General features: G+C 39.8%; 1 protein-coding gene across 3 annotated transcripts in view; it reads right to left on the reverse strand.

Annotated features, from left to right (window-relative positions):
• SAMD3 (sterile alpha motif domain containing 3) overlaps positions 1-23,570 on the reverse strand; it is a 43,964-nt gene extending 20,394 nt beyond the window's left edge. The window contains exons 1-7 of one of the 3 annotated variants that reach the window (XM_019967423.2): positions 23,434-23,570; positions 23,089-23,188; positions 22,265-22,433; positions 19,349-19,456; positions 5,767-5,952; positions 5,207-5,291; positions 2,157-2,321 (exon numbers count right to left, since the gene is read on the reverse strand). In XM_019967423.2, coding sequence (XP_019822982.2) covers positions 2,157-2,321; positions 5,207-5,291; positions 5,767-5,952; positions 19,349-19,456; positions 22,265-22,433; positions 23,089-23,167 — 792 coding nt within the window. In that variant the 5' untranslated portion in view covers positions 23,168-23,188; positions 23,434-23,570. Of the gene's footprint in view, positions 1-2,156; positions 2,322-5,206; positions 5,292-5,766; positions 5,953-19,348; positions 19,457-22,264; positions 22,434-23,088 lie in introns of all 3 variants that reach the window. The other 2 variants (XM_070796150.1, XM_070796151.1) reach the window with 2 other exon arrangements.
• Positions 23,571-23,941: the final 371 nt, after the last annotated feature.

The following is a 23,941-nucleotide window of genomic DNA, read 5'->3' on the forward strand; positions in this document are numbered from 1 at the left end:
TTGCAACTTAACTCATCTTGGGCCCTGATACATTCAATCCCTATTCTTTTTGTAGCAAAGACCCCTGCATGGGCCTTGCTGCTGCTGCTGCTAAGTCGCTTCAGTTGTTTCCGACTCTGTGCGACCCCATAGACAGCAGCCCACCAGGCTCCCCTGTCCCTGGGATTCTCCAGGCAAGAACACTGAAATGGGTTGCCGTTTCCTTCTCCAATGCATGAAAGTGAAAAGTGAAAGCGAAGTCGCTCAGTCGTGTCCGACTCTTAGCGACCCCATGGACTGCAGCCCATCAGGCTCCTCCATCCATGGGATGGGCCTTAGTAGGATTCAATTTAAGACGCAGGCATGTCTAGGAGACTCCAAGATAGGACCCACAAAGGGCACAGTTACAAGATGAACTGAGGTGGTTATGAGAAAGAATAGAAAGATGACTGTACAGGCTGGGTCAATGATGGCTCAACACAAGACAGGAGCTGCCATTCAGCCTGTGTCTGTCAGGGTGACCTCTGACCCCGTGGGCTTACCCTTGCTGGGGACAATGACTGCTTTTCCAGTTTTACCATTCATCCCACTCCAGTGAATTTTGGTGGAACACGCATCAAAGGGAAAGAAATAAAACTGAATTTTTAAAATATTAATTCATTTATAAAGGAACTCCATTTGTAGTATGAGGAAAGTCACATATTTTGAGAATACTTATGCATAATGTAATTATGTTCCTTTACAAAGTGGCTCTTTATTTTAAGAATATAAAATATATTTTCAAACAAATCTAATTCTATCTTATGATTTTAGTTTAAAATTGGAATATTGCAGTTGAAGTTTCTATAAAATCACATCTCTTAATTTATGTACCTTTCACCTGTCTTGTCTTTTCATCAAAGAGCAGATATAAAATTGTATTACCTTAACTGGACTGTCATTTTGAAAACACTTTGAAAGTTACATAATAAGATATTTAAAAATACATCTTGATCTAACATTTTTCTTATGTATAATGCTAGAATGAATAGTTTACAAAATATGTTTAAAAAAATACTCCCGTCCCCTGAGACTTATAAGTAGTGACAATAAAATTGAGATAATCTGATAGGCTGCCCTATTAATATTAAATAATTATACTAGCTGAAAAAGAAAACAGAATATTTACACCGAGTACATTCACTAGCATAAATGTGCTTATAGTGAAAAGTTAGATTTACATATTCATGTTGTGCTGTGTGAGTGCTAGGTTGCTTCAGTCATGTCTGACTCTTTGCGACCCTGTAGACTGTAGCCTGCCAGGCTTCTCTGTCCATGGGATTCTCCAGGCAAGACTACTGGAGTGGGTTGCCATGCTGTCCTCCAAGAGATCTGCCCGACCCAGGGATCAAACCTGCGGCTCTTGTAGCTCCTGCACTGTAGGTGGATTCTTTACCACTGAGCCACCAGGGAAGCCCACTCATTCCTATTGGATTGAGGGAAAAACAGTATTTCGGGGGACATGAGATTTAGCTTCTTGAACTTGATAGTTAGGACATCCTTCCCAAGGAGCTCAGTCTATTTTATTAGCAGGGGACATTTTTGTTTCTGAGAGCATCTGGGGGCCATGAAGTAGATAATATCTACAGAACCTCAGGTAATTAGGACCCACATCAACATTATGGTACAGCAAACCCACTGTAGAGTAGGGAATCTCCAGACCCTGCCAGGGGCCCTTGGCCTGAAGTTCCTCACGGCCGCCTCTGTACAAAGCAAGAACACTGTGGAGTTTTGTACCCATATCTTCCTCCCCAAACCTTGAAACCAGAGGCTACTTGACCCCTACAATATGAGTATTAAAAACTTTCTGTAGTAATAAGAACAGTAAGAGCATAGGACACATTTTAGGATGGGAGGTAAAGAAATTATTCAAAGATCCAGAACTTAAGAGTTTCTCCAGGTCTTTTGAAGATTGTGAAAGAATAAACGAGATGTTCAATAAACCCTCTGCTCAGGTTTTTGGAAACCCTCTTCTGGAAATATTCTCATTCACAAAAGCAAAACAGATTTTCTTGGTTTCTGACCCACATGTTAAATTTTCAAAAGGATATTTTGTTTTGCTTTAATTATTTTAGTATTTGTTATTTCTTAATCAGTCAACCAGTAAGTTGTCAGAACAATTAAAGATTCAATCTTACTTTTATCTGGACAGTTTTAATTTCAAATCTTATATCAGCAAGAGATTTCCTTGTCTGGCCTCTTCGGTGTCCAAATTTACACTTATTTCTCATCACTTGTTCATCATCTTCTATGGGTCTTCGAACATATTTAAAGCGATCTTTGAGAGCTCGTTTCCATAAAAACTGTGTAAAATTATAAAACAGGGCAGTTAATATTCAAAGAGGTTTGCATAAGCCTATATAGACAATAAAATAGTTGTCTTTCACCTTTAGGCTTGAAAATATCTTCATTTTCAAATTACAGACTGAGAAAAGTCTGTAATTTTCAAAAGCCAGACTGAGAAACCATGATCCAGTTAAAAGGTGTGTGGGTGTTCACTGTAACAGTCTTTCAACTTCTGTTGTAGATTTGAAATTTTTTGAAATAAAAAATTGTGACTATCAAAATCTTGTAACAATCTATAATAGAAAATAATCTGAGAAATTATATATTTATATATATACATATATATATCATTGAATAATTTTGCTGTACACCTAAAACTAACACTGTATTATAAATCAATTATATTTAAATTTTTAAAAGTTAAGAATAAAACTAGTCCTAAAAACAACCAAATGCTTCCTCACTTGTGTGCTCTCTCTCTCACATTAAAATTCTAAGAAATTTTCTACATCTTTCACGGTTACATCAGAAACACAACCTCACATACACTTGTGGGGAGAGTCTGAGTAAACACCTACCATGCCCCAAAGTTTCCCCTTCCACTGTATGTGTACAAACCTGGATCATAATGTGCTAAGCAGTTTTGCAGGTCTCTTAACAGTGAACCATCTTTAGTTAACATCACTGGGAGAAGATGTGGGTAAAAAGCACAAAAGACCAAAGTCAGCATTATTAATAACTTTCTGTTTGTCTCATTTGATAACCACAAAACTAAAGGTCAAAATGTAATTAGGTAGATATGTATTTGCTTATATATATGCAAAGATTCTCTGGGAGGAATCTTTAATAATACTGGTTACTTCTGGGAAGGAAACTTGGATGATTGGAGGATAGAGGTGGGAGGGAGATGTTTCCATTATCCTTTTATAGCTTTTGAACCCCATGAAAGTATAACTTATTGAAACAGCAAATTTAGATTCTTTCTTTAAAACACAACTAACTCTATAAACAGTACCACAAATTTTTGGCAAATATTATATCTTAAGTATAGAAGGAATTCATGTCATGTCTGGTAATTATCAATACTAGGACCCCAGATTTGTTTGTATTTTTTTTTTTTTTTGAGAAAATTTAGTTGACTTTATCGTGTGCTTTTGTACACAACAGAATATTTTAGAAAGGATATCATACTAGAAGCAACAGTAGCTGAAGACCAGTCTGACTTCAAAGTTACTGGTTCTAGATATATCTTTTCTGAGTCTGGGTGGTGAAAAATAATCTTTAAGGCCCTCTCGCAGTCAGAAAATTCTATGATTCTATCCATATATAATGAACTTTTTCCAAGAAAGAAAGAGAGAAAGAAAGAAAAAAGCAAAGCAAGGGCGGGAAGAAAGAAAACAGAGGCCTTAAATGTTATGTTCACAGATAGTGACATTTATTATTTGTTATTCAGATTGGAACTAATTGCTTAAATTCCACATCTTCAAGAAAGTACAGCAAAAAATTTTTCTCACAGATGTCTGTGAAAATAAAGTACAAAGGACATGCATCTTATTTAGATACAACTACCAACGTATGCATGTCACCTAGAGATATAAGAACTAATAGACATTATAGCTTTAGGTATAAAATCTATAATTCTCCACAATTGTCCCTTAAGTCATACAGTTCCAGTGTCACAATGCACTCAAATTTTTTTAACCACATTGACTTTTTTAAGTGTGCAGTTCAGTAGAGTTAAGTATGTTTACATTGTTGGGCAATGCAGATCCCTGGCTTTTAAAGCCAAGGGACTTGCAGATCCAGAGAGCAAAGCTTATACCGAAACCTCTAGAACAGTGTTTCTCAACACTGGTTTCACATTAGAATCATCTGGGGTACTTTTAAAGATGCAAAGCCTTCTTCTTCAGATCAACTAAATCGGCATCTCCGGGGATCCTGATGTGCAGCCAGAGTTGAGAACTGCTGCCCCAGAACACCACCAGGATCTTTTTTTGTCAGAACAGCAGAACCGTGAGAGAATCAGGTGAGGCTGTGGGTCAAGACCTCAAGACTATACAACTTCTGCATGGGTCTAAACAAAGGCAAGAACCACTCTAGTGATGTGAAAGCAGAGATGTAGGTACAGTCACAGCCTCTCTTTCTAGTATGGCATCTCTCGAAGATCCTTCCTAGAGACTCACGGTTAAACACGAGCTTCCAGATAGCTTTGAGAGAGAGATTCTGATCATCTTTCTAGAGGATAACATAGAGAGAGAAAGAAGACCAAGGAGGAAGATGGGGAGGGATGAACAGGTGGAGCACAGAGGATTTTTAGCACAGTGAAAATACTATATATGATACAATAATCATGGCTACATCTGTCTAAACACACATAGACTGTACAATGCCAGGAGTGAACCTTAATGTAACCTATAGACTTTGGGTGATTATGATGCATCAGTGTAGGTTCATCAGTTGTAATGAATTACCTCTCTGTGGGGGATGTTGATAACGAGGGATGTTAGGGATGTGTAGGGGCAAGGGGTATTTGGGAAATCTCTGTATCTTCCTCTCAATTTTGCTGTGAACTTAAAACTGCTCTTAAAAAAAATAAACTTTTTTTTTAAAGAAGACATAGGAACACATAGAAATCATCAAAAAGAACAGAGCAGAGAGAGAAAGACCAAAACTAAGAACAAAATGGGAACTGAGAGCAAGAGACAGAAGAGATGGTCAAGGGAATGGAATTAGAGAGAGACCAGACAGAAAATGACAGAGAAGGAGAAACAGATAGACCTAGATAAACAGGGAGAGAGAGGGACTGAGGAAAAGGGAATGAGGCCTGAAATTAGTGGACAGCACAAGGCTCTTATTTTAAGGAGGGTTGAGAGTAACCGAATGGTGCTGTGTGGTCACTTACAAAGCCACAGCCGTCCTCATCCAGGAAAGGGTGGGCCTGCAGTAGGGCATTGACCACGTCGTTATACTGCTGGGTGCTGGGGTACCTGTTCAGCGTGACAGGGAGGACATTTTTCAGTTCAAGAAGCCCGTGTTCCTCCCTATGAGTCCAAATTACATTCACTTTTCTTCCAATCTTTCTATGTGATAATGTAAACACTCAAATAAGGGCTTTCCTGATGGCTCAGTGGTAAAGAATCCGTCTGTAATGCAGGAGATACAGGAGACCTGGGTTCGGTCCCTGGGTTGGGAAGATCCCCTGGAGGAGGAAATGGCAACCCACCCCAGTATTCTCGCCTGGAGAATCCCACAGACAGAGGAGCCTGGTGGGCTACAGTCCATGGGGTAACAGAAGAGTCAGACACGACTGAACAGAGCACACACATTCAAATATTGGCCAATGCTGGACTTATTATCAATCTGTCATGCAAAATCTGAAGAGAGTGGGTTCCAAATGATTTCAAGTCTATTCTGAAAACACGCCCTCTCTCAAGGCAGCAAGTCTGCCCTGTTATTACTCACAGTGAGCCTTCCAGATACTTGGTCATGTCCGCCTGGAGGAACTCAATGATCCTTATCCTCATGCTGTGATCAGGACACTTCTGTTCTGCTAGCATGCACTTGACATCATAAGGAAACTCTGGTAAGACGTAGGACTTAGTCCATTGTAAGGCTTTATTCCTTGCTAGAATGTGTCTCACATTCCTTCTGTGAAATAAAAAACACAAAGAGTGAAATTCTATTTCAAATATATGTAACTTATTAATTCTCTATACCCTGAGAGAATGGCTGGATGGCATCACTGACTCAATGGACATGAGTTTGAGTAAAGTCCAGGAGTTGGTGATGGACAGGGAGGCCTGGTGTGCTGCAGTCCATGGGGTTGCAGAGTCAGACACAATTGAATGACTGAACTGAACTGAAGTGATACGCTGAGAACTGATGATAGAAACCACATTCTTGAGATCTATATATATGAACGTCGTCAACCCATCTTCCATCCAGTCATCTATGTGCAAATGTTTAAAGATTCATCAAGTATCTCTTGTTTTCTTTCCCTTTGCACACACACAAATACTTGTCATTCTGGAAAAAATATCATAACAACATAGGCTATAGAAGACAGTCTGAAGTTGGGAAGAATGTCAATCCATGTATCTTGAGAAGGCAATAGGTAATGCATAGTTTAAAACTGAACAAGATATCTAACTAAAAGAGAGTAAACTGCAATTCAGCAAAGCAAATAAGGCATGTGATAAAGTCTTACTTAGCATCTGATTCAGAAAATTCTTCTAATTAATTGGCTGCAAATAAAATTAATTTATTAATTCTAATTAATGTGTTATTTATTTCACTACAATAAATAATATGGTAGAGAAGTGCAAGAGTCACTTAATGAGTCACTTAGTTGTTCTTGGCTATTTTAATAAGGTAAACTTGGTCTCTAAATTTAAAATAAGTATTAGATATTCTGATCCTCTCAAATGAAGTTTCTACAAAAGGCTACGGAAAGTGATAGCTACAGAAAGCAGATGAGTGGTTGCCTGGGGCTTGGGGTGGGAGAGGAGACTGACTGAAAAAAGGACACCAGGGAATTTTTTAGGGTGATGAAAGCGTGCCAAAGTGGACTGTGACAATGGCTGCACACCAGCATAAATTTACTAAAATTAACTGAGCTGTATATTTTAAGTAGGTGAATTTTAGGTTATGAAAGTTAAATCTCAGTAAGTTTGTTTATAAAATTAAATATCAGAACCACTTTAAAACCTTAAGATCAGTGATTGATCCAGTGTGTAAAAACTAAAATTTTCAAGCAAGTTACCAGAGGGAAGTGGTAGCATTCAGTCCATTTCACTAATAGGACTGATTGAGAAGGAAGTGAAGTAATAGAAGCAAGTCAAGCGGAAGACAAAGAAAGATTTCCTAAATTAACCTAAGTAGGTTAATCTTCTGGCACAAGCATGGACTACTTAGTAGCCCAAACAAAATTCAGATGAGCTTTGAAAGATCAGGTTTCCTTTAGAATTTTAGGTCATATTTTGTAAGAGACCAAGAGATATAACAAAACATGAGGAATAAAGGAAATTGGAGAAAGAATTCTGCTCTCTTTTCATGATAAGATCTTTCTCCTTTTTTCCCCTTTGGCAATAACTGTATTGGTGGTGAAAACAGGTCCCAGCTAAAACAAGCACACTGATAATTCAACACTTGATTCAGTACAGCAACAGGCAATTCCCAGAAGAAATTTGTGCCTCAGCCCAAACTATTTTCCAATATGTTCCCCTTTTATTTCATTCATTCATTCAAGCAAATATTTATTGGGAAGATACTAGGGGGCAATTACTCGTCTACAATCCCTATTTCCTTTCTTATTCTCTTATTTCTTTCTCCCATGATCTCTCCTTTATCTACTTAGATCAAGATTCTAAAGTAATGGCAAGTTTCATTGGCTGTATTTTGTGCCTTCCCAAGATTTTGAAAGGTGCTGTAACTGTGCAGGCATTAAATTTGGTTTCAGTACAACATTTTAACATCTATCTCCTTTTCCTATGAATTTCAAGTCTATTTAACTGCATGACCCCTTTAGACTTTTGAGGTTGCTAGTCTTATACAGTATCTCATCAATGGATAACTTCTACATTCCAATGCTATAAAATAGGTCTTGAGGCAATTTTTATCTTCTTGCTCTATATATGTCTTTTCTCTTCAACATCAGGGTAAGAACTATATATATATATATCATGTTCTTATTTCTGTCAAATGCCTAGAATGTGACTAGACACATATAGGCTCAATCAACGCCAGACAGTCCATCTTGCTCCTAATTAGACAAAATCAGAGGCAACAAATTTTCCTTTTCTTTACATTAAAACAACTTAACAAGATATTTGGAGGTGAACAGAATACAAAGTATGCTAACACAAGTCAAAACTAATATTATACAGAATACTAGAATCAGAAATTAAAAACACACTCTAATTGACTGCAGATAACTGCGGGCACAATCATCACCCATTCATAAAAATATTAAAATTCAACATTTGCATTGTATTTTAAAAATCTTTACTCTGAGGTTATGATTATTCATATCATTATTGAGGTAGAGTTGAGCAGAACACTGTAGAAGTCAGCTCAAAGTAAGAACATGGAGCAGAAAACAATCCCAAACTAAGAGGATGCTGATATTTCTGTTTCCATTTCAGAGTCAGTGCCCTTTAACAAGATAATATCAGAAAACAAAGATCTTTAATTCAATGGGTCACAACCCTGGGTTCATAGTACAATCACCTGGAAAGCTTTTAAAACATGTTAATGGCTAGGACTGATTCCCAGTCTAATTGAATCAGAGTCTACTGCACTAAACACTCAGTGTCTATGTAGACTTTATATTTGTCATAAAATGAAACTAACAATAAACTCAAGCTGACGCATTTGATAACTATCAATATTATTATTGCCATATGTGCCACTTTAAAAAATCATGAGGGACTTCCCTGTTGGTCCAGTGGCTAAGACTCTGTGCTCCCAGGGTATGGGGGCCAGGTTCGATCCCTGGACAAGAAACTAGATTCCACATGCCTCAATCAAGAGTTCACACGCTGCAACCAAAAGATCCACATGACGTAAGGGAGATCAAAGATCCTGCAGACCTCAACTAAGACCTGATGCAGCCAAATAAATAATAAATGTTTTAAAAAAATTATGAGATAGAGGTTCTCAGGAAGAAGCTCACTGACTGTAAAACTTTAATAAGAATGAAAAATCATCTAATTATTTTTACTCCTAAGAAACAGACAATATGGGCCTCACCTAGGATAAGGGAGATGGCCCTATGCAGAAAAGGGCCACTGGAGTTTCAGCCTGTTAAGGAAAAATCTCAACATACAGAAAACAGAAGTTGAGCCTTGGTAGGGAGCAGGAGAGACATACATGTGGGCAACGACTGCTTGTTTTATCGCCACGGTATATAACTTTTTCAATAATTAGGACAGCTCATAATATAGTCCAATTTTGCATGCCATTTTATTATCAGCTAGTATCCAATGTTTTTTTCTCAGATCCAGCCAAGATTCAAGCCTTCTAAATCTCCAGGACACACTTTGCATGTGTCAACCGTTGTTTCCCTCACTCCAAATGCCCTGAGTTTCCTTCATTCTTCTAGGTTCATCTTAGGTCTTCTCCCCAGGTAGATTCTCTTCCCCTCTCTCCTGACTCTCTGGTGGTCTTCCTTGTCTAAATCCCCCACATGGCCTGGTCCACTACTGGCCCCATGGGTACTCACCTATATCTTGCTTTCTTACCTGTTTTGATTTCCCTAATGCCATTGTCAAACGAAACAGTTGTTCTACAGTTCTATAACCATTCTTTAACAGGTCTAGAACTATAACTGCTACATAGTTATTTAGGAACAGTTCTATAACAAAAATGTTATATCAAGTTTCAGGAACATTTGAGAGAGATGTAAAAATATTAAATATAACATTCTATGACAGATAAATAAAGACAGTCATAAATTGCCTAAACTTGTATTTTCACACATGAAATTGACATCTTTTGAACCTTTTCAAAAGGTTCAAACAACCCACCCATGATAAAGGAACCATTGAACAGGAAGGCATCAAGCTGACATGCTAGTGGAGAGAAGTGTGATATCACTAAGTCCTCAAGTTTGAGATATGAAAATGTGTGGGACCCAGATGCAAGAGAGGCAGATCTGGCGATTGGAGTACAGTCCTCTGTTTACACAAAAGATACCTAAGAATTAGACTATGCAAACTTCATAATAATAAACCACCACTGAGAAAACCCTCCCAAAGAAGTTTTCTCACCAGGCTTTAGCTACATCCCATGTGGGTTCTTTATAGAACCAAGGGCAGAGTTCATGTCACACTCAACTGAATTCTGGTTGACTTTTGGCATCACAGTCATGAATCAGGTCTGCTACTTCTGCTAATGCTAAGTGGCTTCAGTCATGTCCGACTCTGTGCGACCCCACAGATGGCAGCCCACCAGGCTCCCCCATCCCTGGGATTCTCCAGGCAAGAACACTGGAGTGGGTTGCCATTTCCTTCTCCAATGCATGAAAGTGAAAAGTGAAAGGGAAGTCGCTCTGTCGTGTCCGACTCTTTGCAACCCCATGGACTGCAGCCTACCAGGCTCCTTCGTCCATAGGATTTTCCAGGCAAGAGTACTGGAGTGGGGTGCCATCGTGTCTACTTTCCTAAAATTTGGGCCACAAATGACACTTTTCTCTAGGGGCCCCCAGCTTGGAGATAATCTGTTACCCTGAGGGACTGTGATGCTTTTCTAGTCCTGCAAAATGGTATTGCTTTCCGGTCCTTAAGGAAGAAGAGCATGAGATAAGTGGAAGTCTTTGCTGCGAAGAACAGCCATTCTCACTACCAGGCTTGGTCTTGATATGTAAAGAACCACCTCTATCAGTAGTAGCATTCCCAGCATCGAAGGAAAAAGCAGTGACAAATACTGTGCTCTCCAGGGACTTAATGGAAAGACTGTGTTCCACAAGCCTACATTCATTTTATTCTTTTCCACACAGAAACTTGCAGACTCTCTACACTGAAAATGGTATATATCAGGGTGCCCAGTTTTCTATTATCAACTCTGAAACGAAATGCCATGTAACCACATCAAAAAGCTTCAATGTTTGGGGAACACAGAAGAAGAGAATGGAGTCAAGTAAGAGAAGGTATAGACATCTGTTTAAAGAACTTGCTGTCATCTAACTGTAGGACATGAAAGGACCTTATAATACACATCTTCAAAACAGGGATCGAAGTTCACCAAACTACAAAGTTCAACAGAAATGTTGCTTCTGTGTTATTAGGCCATACTCTGTGAATCACCTTCTTTACTTTACCTAGGCAAGACTTTCCACTGCTAAGAAAACAAAGTAAACAAGAAGTTTTTGAAAAGCCCAATAGAGAGATGCATGTCAATGAGCTAGGTGAGATGCCATCTCTGAAAATGTAGAACGATGTCACAGCAAGACATGCACGGACTATGAAGGAAATGCTGTTTTCCTTCAGCTGCAGCCACGAGTAATTCAGAAAATGTTTGCACTGCAACCACCAGTAATTCAGAAAATGTTTGCTCCACATTCTCATCATTTGATATGTGCTTTTAATTTGTGTTTTATAGCTCTGGGCTATCACAGCTGCCATTTAATCTATGAAATTTCCAGAGGAATTTAGTTTCTGAAAGGCATGAGTGAACATGTAATCAAGCAGAAAGTAGAGGTAGAGATGTGGCTGGCATCAGGCACTGTGCTGTAACACAGACAGACAGACACCTCTTAAATCCCCCCTGTCCTTGGTTGCCAGTGAGAGATTCAAGGAGCCAGGAACTTCTGGGGTTTTGACTAATCAAGAAAAGAAGCATAAAATAAGTATATTTTTTATTTCTCCCTGTTCTCCAATTCTTCTTGGTATTGACAGATGGTCAAAGACCCAGAAATGTGACCTTACCCTCAATATTTACACTTATTAGCATGATAGTCACAAAAACAGATCTCATAGAGCTATCATGTCCGAGTCCCTCTTTTTCTTTTTTATTTCCCATTCATAAAAAGGAAAAAGTAATGAGACATTACCTATGCAGTTGTTGCAAAATGTCCAGTACTACAATTTTGTAGTTCATAATTATCAAAATCGGGTGGTTCAGGGCAGTTTTTTATTAATCCACCTGTATACTACTAGGCTTTTGAACCCTGACCTCATGTAAACAGTTTATATCCTCAGAGCATCTGCTAAATAGGGATGAGCCTGGAAAAATTCACTTTTCAAATCTGGCCCACAGTGCTGGTTTTATGTGACTTTTGGGGCCAAAAAAAGAGACTGACTTAGTCTTCCCAACTGTGTGCCATCTAGGCTGTGACTTGCCAGTTCCTCAACCATACAGCTTCATACAAATAAAAGTTTCCTAGTTCTAAGGATTCAAGCAATTTGATTTATACCAAAGTACCATTAAACCGGGTGGCTTAAGGGGCTTCCCAGGTGGCACAGTGGTAAAGAATCTGCCTGACAATGCAGGAGACGTGGGAGATGCAGTTTCGATCCCTGGTTTGAGAAGATGCCCTGGAGTAGCAAATTGCAACCCACTCCGGTAATCTTGCCTGGAAATTTTCATGGACAGAGGAGCCTGTCCATGGAAAATTTCAGGAAAATGTCCAGGAAACTTTCATGGACAGGTTACAGTTCAAGGGGTCGCAAAGAGCCAGATACATGTCAGATGTGTAGTTGATCTGACTGAGCAACTACACATACACACACGGGTGGCTTCAAGAACAAACATTAATTTCTCATGGTTACAGAGGTTGGATGTTCCAGATCAGGGTGCCAGCAAAGCTGGGTTCTTGGCAAATGTGCTCTTCCTGGTTTACAGAAGACCGTCTTCCTACTGTGTCCTTACATGCCAGAAAGAGAGCAAGTTAGCTCTCTGATCTCTTTCCTTTTTATTAAAAAATACTATTTTTTTGGCCATGACCCACAGCATGTAGGATCTTAGTTCCCTGACCAGGGATTGAACCTACACCCCCTTGCAATGGAACCATGCAGTCCTAACCACTGCACCACCAGGGAAGTCCTGTTGGCCCCTTAGCCTCTAATAAGAACACTAATTCCATCCATACGGAGTCCATCCTCAGGGCCTAATTACTTCCCCAAAGCCCCTCCCTCCAAATACCATCATATTGGGATTAGGGTTTCAACATAATGAATTTTGGAGAGGCACAAGCCTCTATTAATCTATTGTACACCCAGAAACGCCTTGCTGCTGCTGCAAAGGCTGGTCATAAGACAACACTAGCATCACTTAGGGCACCTGTTAGTGGTGCTGGCTCTCAGGTCCCACTCCTGACTTACTAAATTAGAACTTGCATTTTAATAAGATTCCTGGATGATTTTTAATTATATTGGAGCTTGAGAAGCACTGGTGTAGGGCCCTGATCTATTTCATTTAAGTCCTCCAGGAAATTCTAATGTACAGTCACAGTTACAGAGCACTGTCCTGTCCACTGGCACAGCACAGGGGCTTCTCGCCTCCTTAACACCACCCCTCTTCATTTCCAGCAAGTCCATTTTCTCTGCCTCTATCTCTCACATTCCAAAAGCACATATTCCAAATAGAATGTCCTATTCCATTTCAGGTGCCTGTACCTTTGCACATGGTATTTGCTTTTCTGGAAATGTTCTTTTCTTCTCTTGCTCCATTTTTCTTCAGATGAAATTCAAATTATGTTTCAAATCCACCCCCCCAACCCCGCTGCCTTCAGTTTCTGAGAAGACTTCCCCAGGGGCCTTCTCCATACTTACTTCTCTAAAAGTCTCATTTATCTTTCTTTCTGTGCTGTTTCCATACCCTGTGCATTTCTATTTCTGTGTCTCTTTCTCAATATTGCGGTTATTAACTTCTGTGTCTTTCTTGTCAGAATCTGCTTTCCCCTAGGCAAGGACAAAATCGCCCCACTTTACCCACTGTCTATATCATATCTAGTTCATGGTTTATATTCAGTAGCTTTTGGACTGAACAAAAGGGAAGAAGAGACTAGAAATCAAGTTTACTTTAATCTCTCTGAAGACATCCTATTAGTTAATAAGAATGAGCAGGAGTCAAAGAGTTATTTATCAGTCACAACAGCCCAGTTTTCCCTGCAATTCCTGTTTGGCTGCGTCCAGATAGCCTCCACTGAAGGAAAGTTCTGTTCTAACTTGATGAGCCAATGTTCTTCATTTCATTTCATTTGGGTCTCTGCTCAAGCAACATCCAGTCAGAAGTTGAAAGACTGCCCTGAAAACCCTCCTGAAGCTAACACACACATGCACTTACATACACTATTTCCTCTATTTGCCCCTTTTTTCTTTGCCTTATTGGCCTCATAGCACTTAAACATATTTACAGTGTAATATCATAGGTATTTATTATTTCCTCACTATTAGAACTCTGTGAGAGGGGAGGCTTGGTCTGCTCTGCTCCCCACTGTATCCTCTGTGCCTCCCAGGGCCTCGCATCCAGTAAGCACTAGGGAAATGTTTACTATGGAATGAATGAATGGACTCTGACTCAGGTGAAAAATCATTAAGTCAGTAGTTCCTAAGGTGGGTCCTGTGGTGTTAATAGATGTTACACAGAGAAAGAATTCTGGGCCAGACAGAGGGAAATGCTTTATAGCATTTACTAGGTCACTGTACAGACTTTTGAGAGTCCTTTGGACTGCAAGGAGATCCAACCAGTCCATCCTAAAGGAGATTAGTCCTGGGTGTTCATTGGAAGGACGGATGCTGAAGCTAAAACTCCAGTACTTTGGCCACCTCATGCGAAGAGTTGACTCATTGGAAAAGACCCTGATGCTGGGAGGGATTGGGGGCAGGAGAAGAAGGGGATGACAGAGGATGAGATGGCTGGATGGCATCACCGACTCGATGGACGTGAGTTTGGATAAACTCTGGGAGTTGGTGATGGACAGGGAGGCATGGCGTGCTGCCACTCATGGGATCGCAAAGAGTCGGACACGACTGAGCGACTGAACTGAACTGAACTGAACTGTACACTGGGAATGTCCAGTCAGGGACTAGACTTGGAAGGTAATACGTCCAAAACACACAAAACTTAGGCATGGGTGTTCTATACACCTGTAGGGTAGGAGATGAGGGATGTAGCACTGCACTCTAGTTTCACTGACCTGGGATTCAGCATCTAAATGTGACAATGTATCACTTGGGTGGACTTGGTGTACTTTGAACCTCCCCTTATTATGTGATGGATAAGATACACACACAAGGGTGCTGCTCCTTATTTTAGCTGTGTATGTGGCATTGCCTACAAACAGTATGTCAAGTGTGGACCTACTGACATTTGCCCTCTTGAGCATAGGTGGGTAAGATCATTCTACAGTATTTTATAGTAGTAGCCAGACCCAGAAAAAAAGTCATCATTAAAATAATTTTAAAACATGCGTGAAATTGTGACTAATTTGTCATTACACCCAAAGGCTGAAGCAAACCATCTGCACACAAATATATTTAAAGTTCAGGGCAAGTGTTTTTAAAGTGGCATTTAGGAAACCTCTACCTGTTTATCTGATTTCATGCCTTATTAGGTACCAAAAGGGAAACAAACAGTTCCGAACAGTGTAGAGGAAAAATAAAGAACGGCATTGTAAAAGAAAAAATATCTTTCTAAAGGATCGCCAACACATGCTGAGGACAGGACCTTATAAGCTTTCCATCAAGAAAGGGCATTTAAGCAATTCAGTAAAGAGCATGGGATCACCTATCACCAAAGAAAGCTGCTTCATGTCACAGCAGCATGTGTTTCCTTGGGACTTGGAATTCATCCACTGGGACACACACATCGTGTCAAGAGTCAAAGTCATGTGAATGTCCTGCCTCTAGAGCCTTCTTTTACCTCTTGTCTGCAAATGATCTGGATGGAAAACACATGTTCCTTTTAGGGACCATAGGGGAAATTATCACAAGCATAATGACAGCCACCTTGTATGGGATCATAACAGCTGCCAGGTACCTTCACTGTTATCCTACCTGCAGGTGGGGATTCCCATCACACAATGTGCGGAGACCCACCGGACAACAAGTAACAGTCCGGATTCCCACCCCAGGTGTGTGAGATCCCACCCCAAGTGGCACTTGATCCACCATCCTTTCCCACCTCATTAAAGCACATGGCTTCGTGAAAGCCTTGTAGCCAAACATCAGCTTGCTAGCTGGTTATGTATGAGTGGCCCATAAACTCCTGGGGTTTAATTCTGTTCAAAAAATGAGCACATTTAGCAGGAATTGTATAAAAAATGTCTAAAGAGAAATTGATGCTATTCAAATATTTATGCTGTCTTGTAAAGGTGTGTTCAGTCTTTCATTAGACCATACATCCTCATTTCAAATAAAAACTCCTATTTAGTCTCTGTTTGCCAGGTACTATGCCAAATGCTCTGCTCACAAGGGGAAAAGGGTATGGATTTTGCCCAGGTAGCACTTCTATGGAGGGAATACAGACTTTAAAGTGATTAGTTCCATTATCTAGTCTTATAAGTAAAGAAAGGGGTGTGTAAAGGATGCTACACAGTAGAAAAAGGGCTCCTTGCCTGAGCTGGAATATAAGTGGCGGGCCAGGGGGCGGTTTCCTTCAGAAAGAGGGATTTTTGAGCAGAATCTTCAATAATGAGCAGGTAGAAAAGGGAAGAGAAGAACACAGCCCGACACAGGAACTGTGCAATAGGCTCTTAAATCAACACCTGTTGAATGAATAGCACCCTGGGCAGAAGGGCAGGAGATAGGTGATTTTTAGAAAATATTTGTTTATCTGGCTGTGCCAGGTCTTAGTTCTTAATTCGGCATGCAGGATCCTTGATACTTGTTGCCACATGAGGATTTCTTTTTGTGGTTGTGGCATATGAGCTCTGTTGCAGCATGTCGAATCCAGTTCTCCAACCAGGGATCGGATTTTAACTCACATGGCTGGATGATGGAGCCCCTCTCTGAGATAGGATGTGGGAGAGGAGAAAATCTTTTATCCCTCCCCATTTCATAGCCCTGAATAAATGGCAGAACCAGAGCAAAACTATCTAAAACAGGTACCTCTGCTTTGTCCTCATCTGCCCACACATAGCTGACTGCCCAGGAGGGACATCTGCCCTGCACTGGAACCCCCTAGTTCCTCTTCCCCAGGTACTGAAAGGCTGAGTCTGTTACCTGGGATGATCTGAGCTCTTTTCATGGGGAATGTCCTGGAGGCAGTGCTATGGTGAGCCTGCCATAGGCCAGCCAGTCTGAATGGGACAGAGTGTACGTGAATAGTAGGATAAATCCATCCTCAAAGGAAGAAGCAAGGGCATGAGGCAGATGAGGGAAGCGAAAGAGAGATGGAGATGGCCATCAGTGGCTCCATGAGAGTGAGGGACAGCTTGACCCCTGACTTTCTAGCACCAGTGTCTCTACCCCTGTCACTGGGTTCTAGCGAGTTTGTATTTCTTACACTTAAATATACACTAAAGCAAGAAACACAAGTTCAGTTTTTGGACATGTTTAACTGTGGTGCTTGTGATGAGCAGCCGGTTGGCACATAGATTAGAAGACATTTTATGATTAGAAGAAAGATATGAGACTCTGGTTTCCAAACTCTCCTATTTTTCTCCATTTCTAACACAATTCCTTTCTTTTCCTCCTCCATGCCAGACACTGTAAAGGATGAGAAATACCCTGAAGCACTGGTTGTACTTTTGATCAGCCATGTGAAAAAACAGGCATAACAATCTGACTCAGCCAGCATTGCAGGACCATATAAGAGTGGAATATCATCAGAGAGCTTAGGAAAAAGAAAGGACCCAGAGAACCTGTATAAAAGGGCATCCTCGTCTCCCACTGGTAGCAAGAAGGAAGAGGAAAGAGGTCCTCAGCAAAGTGAGCTTACTACCTGGAGCCGTGCTGAGTAGACTGTGGTACTCTGAGTGCTTTCCAGGGCTTCCTGTGCTTAGCACTGAGCAGGTGTTATCTATCTTTAGATAATGGTCCTCACAGGAGCCCTGTGACAGAAGTAGTTGTGGTTATTATTCCCATTTTTCGGTTTGAATACTGATTCACAGTGGTGTCTGGGTTGGACCGCTGGGGCTAATTGTTGCTCTTCCTGTCTCTACTGAACAGTCAGAGAAGGGACTGGCAACTTTTGGCAGCTTCATGAAGGGGTAGTTGAAGACTCCCGACTGACTCCACACACCTGGAACCACATCAAAGGATGGCACTGGGAATCAACAAGCACCCATGAACAGAAAGGAGGTGAATGAAGCCACCATTAAAACATATTTACATCTTCTGAACCACAGTTCAGACCAGGAAGACCCCGGGGACCAAGCCCTACCTAGGATATTGTCTCTACCTCCTTGTTCGTCACCCCCAAGTGGGAGCCAATGGCTTGAAGGAAAGTGGATTCTACCACTTAAAGAGCTGGAGCCTTTGAGCCCAAGGATGAGAGTGCAAGGTTGCAGGTGGTGGAGAGAGAAAGAGAGCAGAGAGGATGCCCAGAGACAAAGCCCATGTGCAAGAGCTCCTGATCCCAGGCGCCAGGCTTCCCTGCGCTCACTCACGGGGCTGCTGGCGCTGGGCGGCAGGGGCTCAGGCTGCTGCCTTTGGTCCCCTGAACTCCCATGCTGATGGCAGTATATCCAGTGCTGAGGTGAGAAGAGCCCATCTGGGCAACTAGATAGAAGCCCCTGACTTCTCTAAATCTCAGTTTAACTCAGTTCACAACAAAGAGAGAATAATACTGACCTGACAGGACTGCTGCGTGGGCTAAATGAGATGATAATGGAAACTGAAACTATAAAGGATGACATTCTGGTTTGACTATTGCCGGATTATATGGTGCCAGCTGACATCTCTCCTTTCCATGACAGTACACTTAAAGAAAAGCATTTGCTCAGCAGCTGCTGAAAAGAATAGGTATCAGGGTGATGCCTGAACTGCACAGGGCAGGTGGCTGGGAAATCCGAGGTTGACTACCATGACTCTTGGACTGTATCTTACCTAAAGTCCCCCTCAGGACTTTAGTGCCACATTCCTGGGTCTGTTTCTCTAGATATATAGTTTTCCTCTGTTCCAGTGTAGCCCATATGTTGAAATACTATAGCTCATAAAACCCAGTGTAGGGATATAAGGAAATGTTTAACAAAGCAGTGCCTCCATCATGAATGGTCAAGACTGTTAATTCAAAAAAAAAAAAAAAAAAAAAGACTCCGCAAAAAGCTAATTCTATAAGACACTATTTGCAGAACAAATTCCATCTTTGTGGCTACTGCCAATCACTCTGGACAGTTTATGACAGAAAAATCATCTTTTTTCCTTAACAACATGTCCTTGAGAGATGCATAATATCATCTCAAAACTTAACTTGTTCAATGCAAAGATAAAAAAAATGACCTTCATCTCTTACCAAATATCTTCATCACTTGATTTACAAAAATCCCTTCCAGAAAAACAAATAGTTTCCACTTAGAAATACATTTAAACATGAAACCTCATAAAAATAAAGACAAATATTATCAACTGGCTTTAAGATGTTTAGAAGTTGTCCATCCCACCTCTGTTTCAGTACTCTGTGGTCAATTAATCCATTATCAAGGTTGTCAGCTGGATAGAAAGATGGCATCTGCTCCCCACCACTGGCTGGACTCGAGGGCTGTTCATCCCTGTCACCAAGAAAGAAAAGGTGGGTCTAGGGTATTCAACTGTTGCTTTCATAGTGACTCTGAAGGTATAAATCAGCCCAGAGTAAACACTATGATCTGTGTCCGTTCCAAGCTCCACGTTAGAGTCATGACTAAGAGGATTGAAAGAAAAACCCTCTGGGGCCATCTCACTCACTACCAGTTTATACATGCTGGGAGGTGCATGGTGCCAGTTCACTGTGCTGTTCTCACTCCTCTATCACATTTAAAGATGGTATTATTGATAATCCTTTCCTTTATGAAACAATGGTAATAACAGAATATACCTTTGTTGATTAACATTATTATTTGGCAAAAAAAATGAAACTCTATATCAGATCCTTTCTCTCTTCCCTGCCATCTAGGGGAACCTTTTATTATTTGTGGAATTTCATGATCTTTGAACCACTCTTCACTAACTCCCTCATCTTCTAAGTGATACAACTGAAAGGAAGGCAACTTGCTTACCTCCACAAGCTACTCAGTAACAGCACCCATTACCTCAGTTTTCCAACTTTCCAACTTCCTGTCCAGTGATTTTTCTACCGGCTTCAAAAAGAGCAACACAAAAGCAACTGGATATACTCCTTCCTGTTATATATTCCTGTCATCTACCTAAGTCTGAGTTGGAGGCCAAGTATCCTGTCCATATGTGGCCTGTAAATTTTTTTTCAAAGTAACATACCAGGCAACTGTTAGCCACCAAATGAAATTTACACTCAAGTTGGAACCCATCTGTAAACTCTGATCTAGGCTGCCACTTTATAAACTCTTCAGAGTCCTAAGCATCATTTATTCTACCCACTTCATTTTACAGTTGAAACTAAGAAAAGTCAAGCAAATCTCCAAGGTTAGATGAGTAGCTAATATCAGAACAGAGATTCGTAATCCAGTTTTAATACCTAGCTTCCAGGTTCTTTTTACTACACCAAATTTCCTATCTTTATTAAGAACTTATTAAAATTATTTAACTAAATAAATAGCACATTCTTATACATTTTTTTCTATTACTATGACTCCCACATGACAATATATTTGTCAAGTGCCTACATATTTGACAATAAGCAAAAATAGCCAAAAAACATTTTTACTAACTATAACCTATAAACCTACTTGAAATTGTGATTTTGCACCAGAATAATTGAATCTGAATGTAAAACAGCACAAACCTTAGAGTCAACTATTTACTGGGTAGAATGAAGAGTCCCCACTCAGCCCCTGGAAAACCAATGTTCTAAGTCATGGTTACATTTCAAAATGGCTTTATAAACCAATTAATAATGCTTAATATTTAACAAAAGACTATATTTTAGTGTGGGAGAAGGAGGAGATATTTTCTCAAAGATTATGATACTCTGAACATCAGTGTGATTAACTTTGGAAGTAAGTATGTATTATTTTTCACAACCTAGAGATGAAGCAAAAGGAGTGTCAACATTTAATGCAATCAATCCAAGTCAGTGGTAGGACCAGGAATGATGCCCAGACTTCCTGGCAGTCCAGTTAGTCCTCATTTACTAGAGGACATTATAAACTGCTTTGCAGTGGGAAAAAAGGCTGTCAGTTTTCTTCCAAGCTGTGTCTAAGGTAACATCAAGATTCCAGTCAACTGAGGGGAACTTCCAGCTCAAGAGTACAACTCATCCAAGAATGCTGGGAAACTACTTTGAGCTCTAGATGAGGTTTACTCCCTCCCTGTGCTGCAAAGGAGTAAAGGCATACAATGGGAACTGCATCAAAAGTCACGTATCTTTTACACAGATGTGTCAAAACAGCATTTAGAAGAAATCCCTCGAATAAATCAAATAGTAGACTCTCCAGACCAAATGTGGGCCATTCCTTCAAGCTGACTTATCCCCCTCCTTGTCCCAAATATCCAAATTCTCTAGAAACCGAATTACCTAAGTTAGAGCTCTCTAACATTGCATTGCTTATAAAAAAACAAGACAGAAACTTAAGAGTTTTACAGATATTCTGGAAAAAAAAAAACTGAAGTAAAAACATGGAATGGATTTCATCAAACATCATAACCTTATTTTAAAAATTAATGAATAATCAGAATGTAGTAATTATTTAAACTTAGAAATCTGGCAAAAAGTTTCAAATATCAAAAATCCAAATCAGAATGATTTGGGACATAGCCTGAATGATCCTGGGACATAGATTATAAAGTGAAATTTTTAATTTTATAATTTTTGTTATCATTCCTTTTTATGGCAGAAGTCAATGATTTAAAAAAAAATAACCTCAAAACCATCACAAATTTTTCTACAAGACTTCTCTGGGATGCTACCACAGCATTGAGTGCTCCAAGAACACTCTTGAAATCCAGTGCAGCAAAAATCTTTAGCAAATCATATTATGAAGGCCTCTAGAAGAGAATATAAATTAGTTACTGTAAGGAATCCTGGGCAAATAAGTAAATACACACATAAATAGCTTTGGGGAAAGCAAAGAAGCAGAAAAAGATGCCTTCCTCAAGTCTTAACTTTAAGACCTAAGCTCAGGAGTTCATTTCTGCTTGTGTTATATTTTAACTGCTTGTTACAGAGATTTCTATACAGGAACTTCAGGCTTATAGGTCTTCCCTAATAAATGGAGTTGGAGTTTAAAAACCTGGTGCATTAAAAGAAAAGATATCTTGATTTATAAAACTTTGCAAAAACTGTTACTGTACACACAAGCTGAAAATGGTCACAATTTTCAACAAAGTTTAAACTCCATATGCCATGCTACAGCCATCTTAGGGAAAGCACAGAATCAAAAATAAGGCCATTCATGAACACTTACTCTGCTTGTGTGACCGGGGCTGTTTCTCCAGGGGACTTCAGCTCTTGACTCTTCTGCTTATATTTTTTAATTAAATCCATTAGAACAGCCTGGTGCCCAATTTTCTTTACCAATTGCTGAACCATCCGATCATTAAGTGCTAGGAGAGCAGCCCCACTTACTTCTTCCTCTGGGAAAAAAGAGAAAAAATCTCTACCTGTCTGCTGGGTAAAATACTGTAAAACACGGCACCCTGAGCAGGCAGAATTATTTCTCATGTTAAAAGGAGCATCTAAACTTGTGCTCTGCAGTTATAAAATTATCTGTGTTTTTGCAAAAATAGAACACTAATATTGCATAATTCCAAATGCACGTCTGCTCCTAAGAAAGTACTGCAACATGGAGTCACAATAAAATTTTTTACATTCACATTAATGCCTCCCCTCTTCTGATTCTACCATTGTTTTCATAAGGAAAAAAAAAATCTTTTTGGAAAAGTATTCTTAATGTACCTCCCAGGCAATAATCAATACTTGTAAATCCAACACTGTACAGAGCTGCCTAAAAATGCACATCCTGGACAAAAGCAATATTAAATGTATATATCAAATGCGTATTTTAAGTAACTCAAGATTTATTTTGAGTTCTTTTTGAAATAATTAGATTTTCTCATGGATACTAGGTCAAATGCAAACTCTGCTACAGTCGGTAAAGAAATGAAAGTTTCCTAGTGTAGCAACTCCACATCAATGTTCACATGCATTAGGAAAAAAGAAATCAATGACAGAGGACACTCAGTATCTCGACTGCTCAATTAACATTTTTTGAAAGTATAAACAACTCACCTTGAAACCTATGTACTAGCTCTCCTAAGTTTTTCTCCACCAGCCAACTGCAGACCTGATCAACTGACCAAGTTTCCATGGCTGTATCCTGTAAATACACCTGTAGAATAAAAAGAGGAGTGAGTCTTCAGTTTTTCTTTCTGACTGTTGTTCTTCTGTTTAATTTTAGCAATCAGCAGTCTAAGCCTTTCCTTTGCAGACTCTTTGAGACTCTCAGTACTAAGCTTCTTTAAAATTATTGTTTTCCGAATACACATCTAAAAGTTGCTAATAAAACAAATACCCATTTTGAAAATGAGACCAGTTTGAACCTATTTCTTAGTCTCTTTTCTCAAATTTCTTCACCTTCTCCTACTTTTTTTCCACAGGCATCCCTCAGGTTTACTAACAGACAGCTAGAGACATACAATGGTACTCAATCCTGTACCATTAACACCCAGGTTTCTTCACAAAGAAAAGAAAGGTGTGAAATTCACCACTCTAGGCTTATCAGGAAGTGGTTGACATTTACAAAAGGGGTGGGCAGGGGAGGAAGGGAGGAAGGATGGAAGGATCAGATAAAAGCCTGACACAGATACTTAGTAAACCCAGCCTGATTAACCCCTTGCAGCTCCCAATCCAGGAGAGTTGTAACTGCTTCTGATTGCTTCCTTTTAGCAAGAGGACCAAGTAGGAGCCAAATTCTCCAGAGTCTGAATGTTTCCTTTCTTTCAATAATATTCTTACATATTCCACTCAGTTCTAGAACTTTATTGAAGACCATTATGATTCATAAAATAACTAGTACGATCTAGCACATTGATTGAAAACCCTAACAAAAATTAGTTGGTAGATTCAAAATGGGAAAATGATT

Source organism: Bos indicus, chromosome 9 (assembly GCF_029378745.1).
Source record: "Bos indicus isolate NIAB-ARS_2022 breed Sahiwal x Tharparkar chromosome 9, NIAB-ARS_B.indTharparkar_mat_pri_1.0, whole genome shotgun sequence".
Classification (NCBI taxonomy): domain Eukaryota; kingdom Metazoa; phylum Chordata; class Mammalia; order Artiodactyla; family Bovidae; genus Bos; species Bos indicus.